Below are 12,789 nucleotides of genomic sequence, written 5' to 3'. Positions count from 1 at the left end.
TTCTTCCCCCTTTTTCATCCTCCTGCCCTCGTTTTGGTGTCGGTTTCCCAAATCCCTGTGCCTCCCCTGAAGGAAAATCCCCTCTCAGTTGCCAGGGAAACAGGAGCAGGGAATTGGCAGCTTTAGCACTGCCGAGAGGAGCTGCAGTGGGGCTGGAATTAGGGGGGGAAGGTCCTGGAGCACGGACACAGCTCTGCCCACCCCGGCCAGCTCCTGAATTCTGCATTTTCCTGGGGAGATCTTCTCAGCCTCCTCCTTTCCCCTCCAAACCTTTCAGCCCAGCTGGGGGAGTGGGAGGTGTCCCTGCCCATGGAATGGGACGAGTCCAAACCCTTCCAACCCAAACCAGGTTGGGATTCTGGGGTTCCTTCCTCCCACTGCACAGTTTCCACCATCTCAAGAAATCTCACACACCTTGTGTGTCCACACATCCCAAAATTCTCATTTATCACCCAGAGATGGGGCAGAACCTCCTGGTTTTGCCCAAAAAAACCACCCTGCACCCCCTCCTCAGTTGAGCACCTGCCTTATTCTGAGGAGAATGCTCTCCTTCAGTTCACCAATATTTACTTGTATTGTATATTTATAATATACAATATTATAATCATAAAAATTATACAATATTATAATCATAAAAATTACAATTTCAAAATTATAATAGCTCAAAAAAACCCTTCCCTTCTTAAAAATCTCTCACCTACCTTTATCTTTCAGGTTTCTGTTAATGCACACAATCCCTAGCTATTGAAAAAATACCGTTTTAAAAACAGATCTTTAAAAAACCCACATATTTTTAAAAGATACACCTTTTTTAAAAAATACCTCTTTAAAAGAATATAAAAAGATACAGATTTTAAATTTTAAAATTTATTTTTAAAACCTGCATTTTATTAAATTATTAAAATTATTTTATTAAATTATTTAAAATCTGTATTTTAAATAATTAAATATTAAAAATACAGATTTTAAAATTTATTTAAAATTTTAAAGCATGGATTTAAGGAAAGAAACCCTCCAAAACCCATTCCAAAAATGCTGCCCCAGCACCAAGATGGCTCTGGAGGCAGGAGGAAAATTTGAGCTTGAAAACTCTGTCAGGTCCCATTTCCGTGGCAGTTTCGGGTATGAGCAAAGCCTCTATTTATAACAAAAAGGGGAAATAGGAGGGACAAGGGCTAAAAGCTCTAAGTTCAGCTATCAAACACAACTATTTGCACCACGATAAGGAGAAGCCAGCTCTTGCTTCCACGCCAGCTGTTCCCCTCCCTGCGCGGAAACGCCGCTCTGCGGAAGCCAACCAGGCTGGGAACTGCAATGTGCCAACCACACGTGCTGAGCCCGGCTCCCTTCCCCTGGGGCTGGGGCTGTCCCAGCCCGTGTGGCCAGCACATTCATGGCATGGCAGCAGGGCTGGCTCCGTGGTGCCCTGCGGGGACAGAGCCCATGGCACTTACGGGACGATTTTCCGGGCGGCAGCGCCATCGGCGGAGCGCAAGGGGAAGCTGCTCCACAGGCAGTCGGCTGCCAGGCAGCTGTGGCAGCGTTTGAGCTCAAGGTGGTCGGGCAGAGAAACCAGTCTGAGGGGGGGTGAGAGGAGATGAGAGCATGGGGAACCGTGGGAGAGGTGGGAGAACGGGGGAAGAGCGGCCGAGTGGGAAAAGTGAATGGAGGAGATGTTGAAAGGGAGATTCAGACAGGTGAGGAATAAAGGGAGATGTGAGAAAGGGAAAAGGGTGGAAGGAGATGAAGAGAAACAATGTAAGAGACATGTAAGGTATTCCTGAGTTAGGCATTCCTAATCCCAAGCACTCCTCCCGAGGACACGGCAGAACCGGCACCTCCTGCCAGCTTGGGCTCCGCCACTTCTGGCAGAGGAATTCAGGAGCAAAAATCACCAAAAACACTAAAAAAATCCCTTAATCAACTAGCCAGGTGATCCTGCTGCACTCCACAGCTGGGTTTCTACCCCAGATCTCTCCTCCTCTGCACTCCCTGAAGGCTTGGAATTAAATCTTTCAAGTACAAGGTTTGGAGCCACTCAGCATCAACCCCAGGGCTGAGGTCAGTGCCTGGCACACCAAAACCATCCCTGCTGGAAGGGAAGGGCTGGAAGTGACTCCAGTTTTGGGCTCTGCAATGCTCATTGGATTATGGAGCAGAACTCCATAAAAACCTAAAAAATGTCCCAAAGGATCCAGCACTCTGAGCTGCATCCTGAGTACCAGTACTGGGAGCTGAGGAGATCCAAGGAATGGGAGAGAGGTGACTGCCAGCCAACCCTGGGAGGTGATCCTGCCGTTTACCATAAATAAAACTAAAAAAAAAAAGGAATATTGGGAAAGAGAGAGTCACGCATGGATGGGTGAGAGGGTGACAGCAGGTTTGGGGGAGGGAAGTGCCCTTTCCAAAGAATCCAGTGTCCCATTCATGGCAGCACAGAAGGAACGTGCTGCTGGGAGAGCGAGGACACGGGATGGGAGCCCCAGCCTGGCTGGGCCCTTGGGAACGCTCAGTGACATTTTGGAGAAGAGGAATGGCACAAGGACACACATCCTCAGCCCATCCTGCCCCTGAGAGGCCCCTTCCACCTCAAACCACCATTCCTTCCCATGTCCCCAGGCTCGGAGGGCAGGGAGGGATGCCCCGAGGGCAGAGCTGTCCCGCGGTGCCGTCCCCAGGGATCCGTACCGGAGCGTGGAGTGGCGGCCGGAGCGGGACACGCTGCTCCCCACGGGAGAGGGCAGCTGGCTGCCCCTGTGCAGGTCCTCGATGGAGCGGCTCCAGGGCTTGGACTTGTCCATGGAGCTCTCCACGCTGCTCTCCAGGCTCTCAAAGTCAAACCTGCGAGGAAAAGGAAATTCCAAGGCTGGGTGAGGCGGGAGAGGCGCGCGCGGAGTTCTCGTTCCTGCTGGAATCACAGAATCACTGGGCAAAGCCAAACGGGACAAAAGAAAAGGAAAAGCTCTCCAAGACCACCAAATCCAACTGATCCCTCAGCACTGGGAAGGTCCCTTCCCACCCAAGCCATTCCAGGGTTCTGTGATTCCAGCAGGTGGAATAATGATGGAATAGAAGAGTTGTGGTGCTGCAGGGACATGGAAAAGCCCAGGGAAACAGGGCTGGGCTGTTTCCCTGCTTCACAAGGGGAAGGAAATTCCACCACAGGTTCATTCAGGCTGGGAAAGCCCTCCAAGAGCATGGAATCCAACCATTCCCAGCCTTGCCAAGGCCACCAGTAGGCCTTGTCCCCAAGTGCCACATCCACAGGGCTTTGAGGCCCTCAGGGACACATCTTCAAACAAACAAACAAACAAACAAACAAACAAACAAACAAACAAACAAACTTCTTCAACACAAAATAAACCCAACACTGGCTGCTTGCTGAGGAATATCCCTGCCTGGAAGGAAAAGCTGGGAGTTCTGGGAGCTGTCTCCAGTGAATCTCCATAAATCAGCTGTGCCAGTACCACTTTGGTTTCCTCCATCCCAGTCGGGCCCCAGAGACCTCCCAGCACATTCAAATATCACCACCATCATCCCAGATTCCCTGATTTCTGACTCCTTGCCCGTTGTTCTGCTACTCCAAGCAGGAATTGCTTGTTCCCCTTCCAGCTCCTGAGGTTATTACTCATGTTCCCCATGCGAGAGGGGAAAAACCCAGCGAGCTCCTTGCGTACATTTGTATAAATTTAGGAAGAAAGGCTTTGTACAAACATTTCTTTTTGCTGTGCACGGTTTTTTCCAGTGGGTAACATTTGAAACCATAGGATTTTCCCTCATAAATTTTCCCGCAGCCCCACCACAAATCTCTTTTCTGGGCAGTGATGGACGTAAATCTGATGGCAGCCTTGCTAAAAATAAATTATTGGCTCTCCCCAGCTCGAGTTTCTACTCCAAAATTATCTTTAACCTAAGGCTTCTCTTTCATTTTTGTAGGAAAAAAATCTGCTATGATATCCTGAGTGAATGTGGATTAATTCCCCGTTGTGGGAATTAATTGGAATTGCCCACAGCCAGCTTGGATGGGGTTTGCAGCACCCTGGGGCTGGGAAGGCTCCCTGGCCATGGCAGGGATGGGATTTAGGGTCCTTCCCAACCCAAACCAGCCTGGGCTGATTCCATCACCATAAAACAAAGTCTCAGCTGAAGATCTCCACTGAAAGCTGATTTTCCCCACAGGTTTTTCAGAGCCCATCTCAAGATTTATGACCCAAACTACTAAACCTGATCCCAACGTCCCAGATGTCAGAAAGAAACTCAGTTTCCAGTCTTCCCAACTCCCAGACTGCCCCTGGAATTGCTGCTGGGCTGAGCTGCAGCACATCTGCTGCCCAGCACCCCAGCCTGGCTGCAGGGTGGGAATCCCTCTGAGCACAGCAGGAACACAAAGCCCTGGGCCCAAACTCCAACTGCAAACCTGTTTCCAAGGAACCCTGCACCTTTCCCCGCATTTTGGGATGGGTTCTCCACCCCTAAGATGCTCAAAGACCAAAGATAAAAAATATGAGCAGAGATGAATAATCCCAAGGTTTAAATTCAGGTGGTTTTGGGGGTTCTTTTGTCTGCCGGGAAGAAATAATTCCAGACTCATATCAAGATTTCCTCTGCTCTCAGGCCCACAGAATCATGGAATTACTGATGCTGGCAAAGATCAGAACCACCAAACACTTCCATGCCACTTTTTGAACAATTCCAGGGATTGTGACCCCACCACTGCTCTGGGGAGCCTGTTCAATGCTCAACCCCTTTGGAATTAGGGAAAATTCCCTAAAATCCATGTATTTCCTGCAGGAAATGCTGGGAATGTCTCACTTACGTGACTGCATACTGGGCAAAGGACAGGTACTCCACCAGGACATCCAGGCCTTTGTTCTCCTCATTGAGGAACTCCCTGACCCACCTGTGACAGAAACACAAAAAATTAAAGCCTTCCTGGGGCTTTGGGATTCCCTGGAATTCCCAAAAAAACAGAGACAGAGCCACTGCAGCACTCTGAGCAAAAAAAAAAAAAAAAAGGTTTTCAGAGTGATTTGGAGGACTTTAAAGAGCTCTTTAGATGCCTTTCCAAATGCACTGAAATGAGGGGTTTTTCAAGCACTGTGAAGGTCACTTCCTCACACAGGGACTTGGCTCGGTTTTTATCTCATCCTGGTTTCCAGCAGGCTGTAAAAGCAGGAAAAGAATCTCTGATGGATGCCCTGGGTGTACATTTAACAGCAATTCTGCCTCTTTTTTGTAAAAGGTGTTCACCTGCCGCAGTGAATTCCGGCCCCTGGGCTTTACAAAATACTTCAGGGAAGTCTGTTATGTTCCAAAGCTTTGATAATGCCAAGAAAAACCTGAAAATCCATCAATTGAGGGGCAAAGTGAGGGGGAAAGGAACCTCAGCACAGCCCCAGCTCCTCTCTGAACCCCAGCTGGGGCAGCAAATTCCCTGGGAATGGCTGGGTGCCACTGGAATGAGGGAATCCAGGGAGGGAATTGGGAATTCCAGGCTCGGGCAGTGGGAATCCATCACCTCTGACGGATTCTGCTCCTCAGGAGGGACATTTTTCATCATTTTCCTGCGAAAATAACCAGCCTGGTGTTTCATGAAATGTGTTTTGGAAGGAATCTCTCAGGCAGGGGCCCAGAGATATGGGCACTGGTGCTGTGCCCTCTTTCCTTGCCCTGGGGCATCAGCCAGGTTCCTCCTGCCCACCCTAAATCCAGGGGGATCCATGGGTGCCCTGAGCCTCTGGGAGGGAATCCCTGGTGCTGGAAAAGGAGGGAACCCCTGGCAGGGCCGTGGGAGGAGGTTTTGGGATGGAGCAGCTCCAAGGAAGGTTCCCATCCCCACACTGGGACTGCAATTCCATCCACAGATTAAAATATCCCAAATTCCCTCAAAACCCCAGCAGAGTCCCCAAAAATCCGTGGGACTGAGCTGGACACAGGGAGTGAGCATGGAGAAAACCACTGGAAAAGCTCCCTGGCCAATGCCCCAGTGCTGGACCAGCTCCTGCTCCCACAGGAAGGTGAAACTAGTGGGAATGAGGATGGGAAAAGGATGTCTGATAAAAACTAAACTCTGATAAAAAACAAAACCCCTGGCAATCCTACTGCAGCAATCTGGGATGGATTTGCTGCCTTGTGGATAAATCCTGGTGCTGTTATTCCCAGCCAGGCTCCATGTAAAAGCTATGAGACAGCAAGGGGGATGATATATAAATTTATAATTACATTTAAGATTTAATAATTAAATAAATTATATAATAATTATTTATAATTATATTAATAATTTATATACTTTTATTATATTATAATTTTAAATTATTTTTATTATTATTTATATCTATTTTAGAATTTTAATTTTTAAAATTTTAAATAAATTAAAATTTCTAAAAAATATTATTTATTTAAATTTATTTATTATTTATTTGAATTTAAAATGCATATGTTATAAATTTATTACATACATATACAATTTTATATATATTTATTCTGGACACAGCTTCACTCCCTTTGCTCTGACCGAGCCGGAGCTGACTCCAACCTTTCCTTAGCCCTCAGAAAAATGTGGATGAATCCATCAGGAAAGGATTAAAGCTGAATTATCCTCTTGAGATGCCCAGCTCCCCTTAACTAAGCCCATCAGGCTTTAATAATTAGCAATCAAGTGGCATCACTTATTGACATGCAAAGGGGGTGTATTCTCAAAGACAGACACCTTTAGAATTCAAAAATGAATTATTAAATAATAAGAAATAAATTAATAAATAAAATCAATTTTAAATTAAAATTAATAAAAATAGAAATATTAAAAATTAAATTGAACCAGGGGCATCAAAAACTCTCACCCAATGTGGTTTGTCCTCAAGGAAATTTCCAGTTCTCGGAGCACCTGAGTTGACTCCTGGACTCGTCTCCTGAATTTCTGCAAGGGAATGAACAGCAAAAATAACAATTAGGCTCTATTAAAAAACATCAACATCTCACCCAGCACAGAGGGAATGAAGAAAACATGGGGGAAACTGAGAACTCCTCTAAATCCCCAGGAATGCAGCACCAACAGCCCAACAGTCAACAAAACCACGTGTGGAGAGATCCCTTCTGTTCCCAGGAACATCCTGGAGCTTCCAGGATAAAGGAAATTCAAAGCCTGGAGATAAATAAACATTTCTTTATAAGCCAAGCTTTGTTTTAACACCAAACTTTCTCCTGAAGGTTGCAGAGCCCCTCTGAAGGTGGCAGAGAGCTGGTGGGGGCACCTCGATCCCATCTGGAGCAGGACTGGAGGATGCTCTCCTCCCTGCCCATGGCAAGGGGCTGACACAGCTGGAGAAATCCCTCTGGATCAGCTCTTTGGGCTCATTCTCCTTCCTGAGCAAGGCAAATCAGAGCTAAAGGGGTGAGGAGGGATAAGGGCAGGCTCAGGTGGGATTTTGGGAAGGAATTCCTGGATGGGAGAGACCAGGTGGAGCCATGCAGCAGAAACAGTGCCAGCACCTCAGTGGCAGCAGGAATCCTGGTGGGATGAGCTCTCCCATCCCTGTGGAAACCTTCAGGAATCCTGGTGGGATCAGCTCTGCCATCCCTGTGGAAACCTTAACTCCAGTGGGATGAGCTCTCCCATCCTTGTGGAAACCTTCAGCAGGAATCCTGGTGGGATGAGCTCTCCCATGCCTGTGGAAACCTTCAGCAGGAACTCCAGAGGGATGGATGAGCTCTCCCATCCCTGCAGAAACCTGAACTCCAGTGGGATGAGCTCCCCCATCCCTGTGGAAACCTTCAGCAGGATTCCTGGTGGGATGAACTCTCCCATCCCTGCAGGAACCCCAGTGGGATGAGCTCTCCCATCCCTGTGGAAACCTTCAGCAGGAACCCCAGTGGGATGAGCTCTCCCATGCCTGTGGAAACCTTCAGCAGGAACTCCAGTGGGATGAGCTCTCCCATGCCTGTGGAAACCTTCAGCAGGAACTCCAGTGGGATGAGCTCTCCCATCCCTGCAGAAACCTGAACTCCAGTGGGATGAGCTCTCCCATCCCTGTGGAAACCTTCAGCAGGAATCCTGGTGGGATGAGCTCTCCCATCCTTGTGGAAACCTTCAGCAGGAACTCCAGTGGGATGAGCTCTCCCATGCTTGTGGAAACCTTCAGCAGGAATCCTGGTGGGATGAGCTCTCCCATCCCTGCAGGAACCCCAGTGGGATGAGCTCTCCCACCCCTTCCCGTGCCAGAGGGGCTGAGCAAAGGCCATGGGTGATCTGCAGTGACCCAACCACAGGCAGGAAAGCAGGGCAGTTATTTTTAGCCCCTTTGCGTTTGTCCTTTGTCCCGGCAGCCCTGGGTAAGAAAGGCTCCAATGTGAGCCCACGGAGCGAAGCCAAACGCGGAACAATCCCCAAACCCTGCGGAGGAAAAGCACAAAGGCCCCGTTCACCGGGCTGGGAATGTCCGCACAGGGAATGTCAGGGTTTCCTGGGAAATGGCTCCCTGCTCCTGCCTGGGGGCTCCAACCAGGGCAGTGTTGGGACCCAGGACATCCCTCTGGCTGCCCTGGAGGGCTCCAGGCCTGGCAGGGGCTCAGAGACCATGGCACAGAGCCACAGACACCTGTGCCTTGATTTTAGCCCATGGAAACAATCACCAACTTTGTGTGAGGAGTTACAAGCCACAAGGGTTTGAGTGGAATGACAGTGAATTTGTCACAGGGTGAAAAAGTAGAATTTTGGGGATTTAGAATGGGGGTTCAAGAGGCAAGATGGAGGAATCTGAGCGTGTCCTGTCCTTATTCTTCTTCTTCTTGTCCTCATTCTTCGGCTGTGATGGTGGCACTTTTGGACTGGTTTAGGGTAGAGACAGACTGTCTAACATAGGTGATAGGTATTGGAGAATTATTGTAAATAAAGTACACATAGTTCTTAGTATAAAAAGCCAACACCACCCCAGGGAAGTGTCACCACGGATGGAGATGATCACCACAGAAGGAACTGAGCACCAAGGATGAGAGCTGATCCTCATGGATGGAGCTGTCACCATGGATGGGAATTGTCACCATGGATGGAGTTGATCTCCATAGAAGGAACTGAGCACCAAGGATGAGAGCGGATCCTCATGGATGGAGCTGTCACCATGGATGGGAATTGTCACCATGGATAGAGTTGATCTCCATAGAAGGAACTGATCACCAAGGATGAGAGCGGATCCTCATGGATGGAGTCGAACCCCATGGATAGAGCTGTGACCATGGATGGGAACTGTCACCATGGATGGAGGTGATCTCCATGGATGGAACTGATCCTCATAGATAGAACTGATCCCCATGGATGGAACCGATCCCCATGGATGGAGCTGACCACCATGGATGGGAACTGTGATGATGGATGGAGCTGATCCCCATGGATGGAGCTGACCACCATGGATGGGAATTGTCCCCATGGATGGAGCTGATCACCATGGATGGGAACTGTGACCATGGATGGAGCTGATCCCCATGGATGGGAATTGTGACCATGGATGGAGCTGATCCCCAGGGATGGAACTGATCCCCATAGGTGGGAATTGTCCCCATGGATGGAGCTGACCACCATGGATGGGAATTGTCCCCATGGATGGAGCTGATCCCCATGGATGGAGCTGACCACCACTTACAGTGCACTCAGGTGAGCCTCTGCCAGGCAAACTCCCAGAGAAAAGGACTCAAACCTCAGACACCCCTTCCCAGGGGGAGCAAAGGGCCATCAGACAGGGGTTTAGCCAAAGCCAGCCTAGAGCCCAGCTCACAGACAATGTGCCAGGTTATTTACTGAAGCCAACATTATTAAAACAGGCTGTGCTCCATGTCAGATGGTGTCCTTGGCTTCCCAACATCTGCTCTCCTTCCCAAGCTGGAAAACTGCACCAAATTCCCAATTTCTCTCTGCTTCTCCCTGCAACTTTCCATGGCATTTGCACAAAGGCAGGAAGGAACCTGGAGCCCAGGACTGTCCTGGCAGGAGGAAACAAACAGGATGCTCCTCACCTTCCTGGTCACTGCTGGGTCCAGATATCCCTTCAGCTTCTGGATGTAAGTGTGGGGAGGGTTCTTCACTTGGAACCTTTCCTGGAAAAGAGGCAGGAATAAACATCAGCCATTCTTCTGTATTTACCTTACCCAGAAAACACGTGCACCACATACATGTTAAACATTATATAAAAATATATAATACATTCTCTTCCTAAGTGGATAATCTATGCATGCAATTAAAACAGATTTAAATGGATCTTGATATTTATATCAACAGTATAAAAAGACACCTTAAACATTCAGTGGGAATTGTGAATTTTAGTTGCACATCCATCTGAAGTTCCAGGGTTTCTGCTCAGCAGGAGCATGGGGAGGAAGGACAAGGGTCAGGAGAGGAGATGCATGCACCAACACAAAATCCTTTTGGAAAAAACCTTCCACTGTCCCAGGGTGCTCCAGCCTGGCCTTGGGCACTGCCAGGGATCCAGGGGCAGCCCCAGCTGCTCTGGGAATGCCAGCCCAGCCAGGAATTCCCAATGTCCCATCCATCCCTGCCCTCTGGCACTGGGAGCCATTCCTCAGGGTCCAGCTCCTCCTGCAGGGATCACTTCATCTCCAATCAATCCCCCCTCAGACAAAGATCACAGCTTTTGGTGACAAACACCAAAGCCCTGTTTTCTGAGAGCTCCCTGATTTTCCCCTGCTTTCCCAGCTGGAAGTTTATCCCCCCAGAGCTGCTGTGAAACACGAGCTGTTTGCTGGGCAGAGTGTGCTGTGTCCAAACCCCCTCACAGCATTCCCAAACATTCTCATCCTACTTGTATCTTGGAAGAACTTTAGGCTATTCTAGCCCTTTCCCTGGAGGAAAGATCTCATCCCAATCTCCTGAAATTTCCTCTTTTATCTGAAACCTCCCTTTATTAGGTCAGGATGCAATTCTGACTGCATTATCCCGAGCTTATTCCAGAATGAACAGGACACTGCTGCCCAGTTACCAGAACTGTCTGAACACCACGAGTTCTTCCTGTTATTATCTTGCTGCTTGCTGGAAAAGAAGCAACCCACCATGGCCAGCAGGAAAAGAATGAAGGAAAATCTCTTCTGTGAGCTCCACCAGCCCTGGTGGGAGCTCTGCAAGTCATAGAGCACTCATGGCTTTCCTCTTTTACAGCTGGATTCTTTTTCCATGCACCTCCACACGGCTCTGGAATTGGCATTTGCTATTTTATCTAAAAAACAGCTCAGAAAATGCAAAGTTCTTCCCTGAGGGTTCTTCTCTGGACAGAGTGACACCAGCAGTGCCTTGCTCCGGCACTACATCCACAATCATGGATTCTTCTTGGCTCTCTCTCAGGGATTCTTGGGGCCAGGCTCACCTCAGTGGCTCCCATGGGACACAGAGAATTTCTGGATCCCCAGAGTGGTTTGGGATGGAAGAACCCTCAAGGATCCCCCAGTTCCAGTCCCTGCCATGTCCTCCTGGCAGCAGTGTCCCATCCCAACAATGCTCCACATTCCCATTTATTCCCTTTCTGCTGACAGAGCTGTGCTCAGCCCAATCCCCCAGAGCAGCTCTTCTCCTCTCACGGATTAATCCCTCCTCCCAAATAATCCACCCTCATCTGCTGAAGTGACAGGAGCTTTTCCCAGCCACCAGCTTTAATTGCCTGGAATCCTCAAAATGAAATGTTTAAAGAGACCCAGGGAGCACATTAAACAGTCTGGGATGCAGCTACTGGATGGTTTTGTTTGTTTTCTTCAAACCTGGCTGTAATTATGTATTTATGTAATAATCTCTGCAGCAGCTCCGTGTAAAAAGATGCTGCTCATTCTTGTGGAGTGGAATTATTTGGGTAAAAGGACTTTCCAGACCTTATCCATGAACAGCAAACTCCAGCAAGGCTCCCACCTGAGGAGTGACCAAAAATTACTCGTGGTAAACATCTCCTAGGCCTGGAAACATTTTTACAGCCCCCTCAAGCGTTTCTTTTTTGCTGGTTTGGAAAGCTAGGAGGGATTAGCCTTTAAAATTGCCCTTTCCTGGCTAGGAGTGCTGTCTGGGTTGATCCAGCTCGGAGTGTTTCATATTAGAGGCTGATTAGGAAGCTGCAAGGGCCAGGCTGTGCAGAGAGGCCTCCAAGTCACCCTGGATGTCTGGTCACAGCCACCTCCTCCCAAAAACCTGACTGGGAGCTCCCAGGGGCTGGGAATGGAGTGGCTGCAGGCTGATCTTACTGGAATCCCCCAGGATCCTCTCATGATCCCCCTTGGGAGCATCCCCACACTTCCCAAGGCACTGCTGTGCCTCAGAAACCATAATTAAAGAGTTAAAAATCCCTGCTTCTTTTCCTGTCAGCTCCTCCCCTCCACTTCTGGCAATTCCCACCCACTCCTTGGCCAGCTCTGCTTCCAAGCCCAGGATTTAACACATCTGAGTGATGAGGTCGGGCATTTTTTACCACACATACACAAAAAAAAGCCCAAAATCCGGATTGGAGCGGCCAAACCTTGCTCAGCAAATGCTGTGGGGTGACATCACGGCTGGGACGGGGTGGCTTCCCTGCATTGAGCCATTCAGACACAACAAAGTTCCTAAATCCGGGTGAAACCCTCTTTATCTGCCCTACGTGACTGCTGTGAGCTGCAGCATTATCTGCAGGCTGGGAGGACAGGGGCATGGAGCAGCACACTGCCTTTGTCAGCCACCTACAAAGCAAAACAGCTTAATTCCCAAGGACAAAGGTCCCTCCTGGCTCGGAAAATCCCTCAGGAGGGGTGTTGGAAGGCAGGATGGAACAGCAC

At 48.9% G+C, this 12,789-nt stretch overlaps 1 protein-coding gene across 5 annotated transcripts in view; it reads right to left on the bottom strand.

Annotated features, from left to right (window-relative positions):
- Positions 1 to 12,789, bottom strand: part of FMNL2 (formin like 2) — a 113,666-nt gene that overhangs the window by 32,774 nt on the left and 68,103 nt on the right. For all 5 annotated transcript variants that reach the window (XM_058027719.1, XM_058027721.1, XM_058027720.1 and 2 more), the window contains exons 3-6: positions 10,003 to 10,083; positions 6,840 to 6,916; positions 4,817 to 4,900; positions 2,689 to 2,841 (exon numbers count right to left, since the gene is read on the bottom strand). In XM_058027719.1, coding sequence (XP_057883702.1) covers positions 2,689 to 2,841; positions 4,817 to 4,900; positions 6,840 to 6,916; positions 10,003 to 10,083 — 395 coding nt within the window. The remainder of the gene's footprint in view (positions 1 to 2,688; positions 2,842 to 4,816; positions 4,901 to 6,839; positions 6,917 to 10,002; positions 10,084 to 12,789) is intronic.

This window comes from Melospiza georgiana, chromosome 7 (genome assembly GCF_028018845.1).
Source record: "Melospiza georgiana isolate bMelGeo1 chromosome 7, bMelGeo1.pri, whole genome shotgun sequence".
NCBI classification, from domain to species: Eukaryota; Metazoa; Chordata; class Aves; order Passeriformes; family Passerellidae; genus Melospiza; species Melospiza georgiana.
This window is presented reverse-complemented; position numbering and strand designations above follow the sequence as displayed.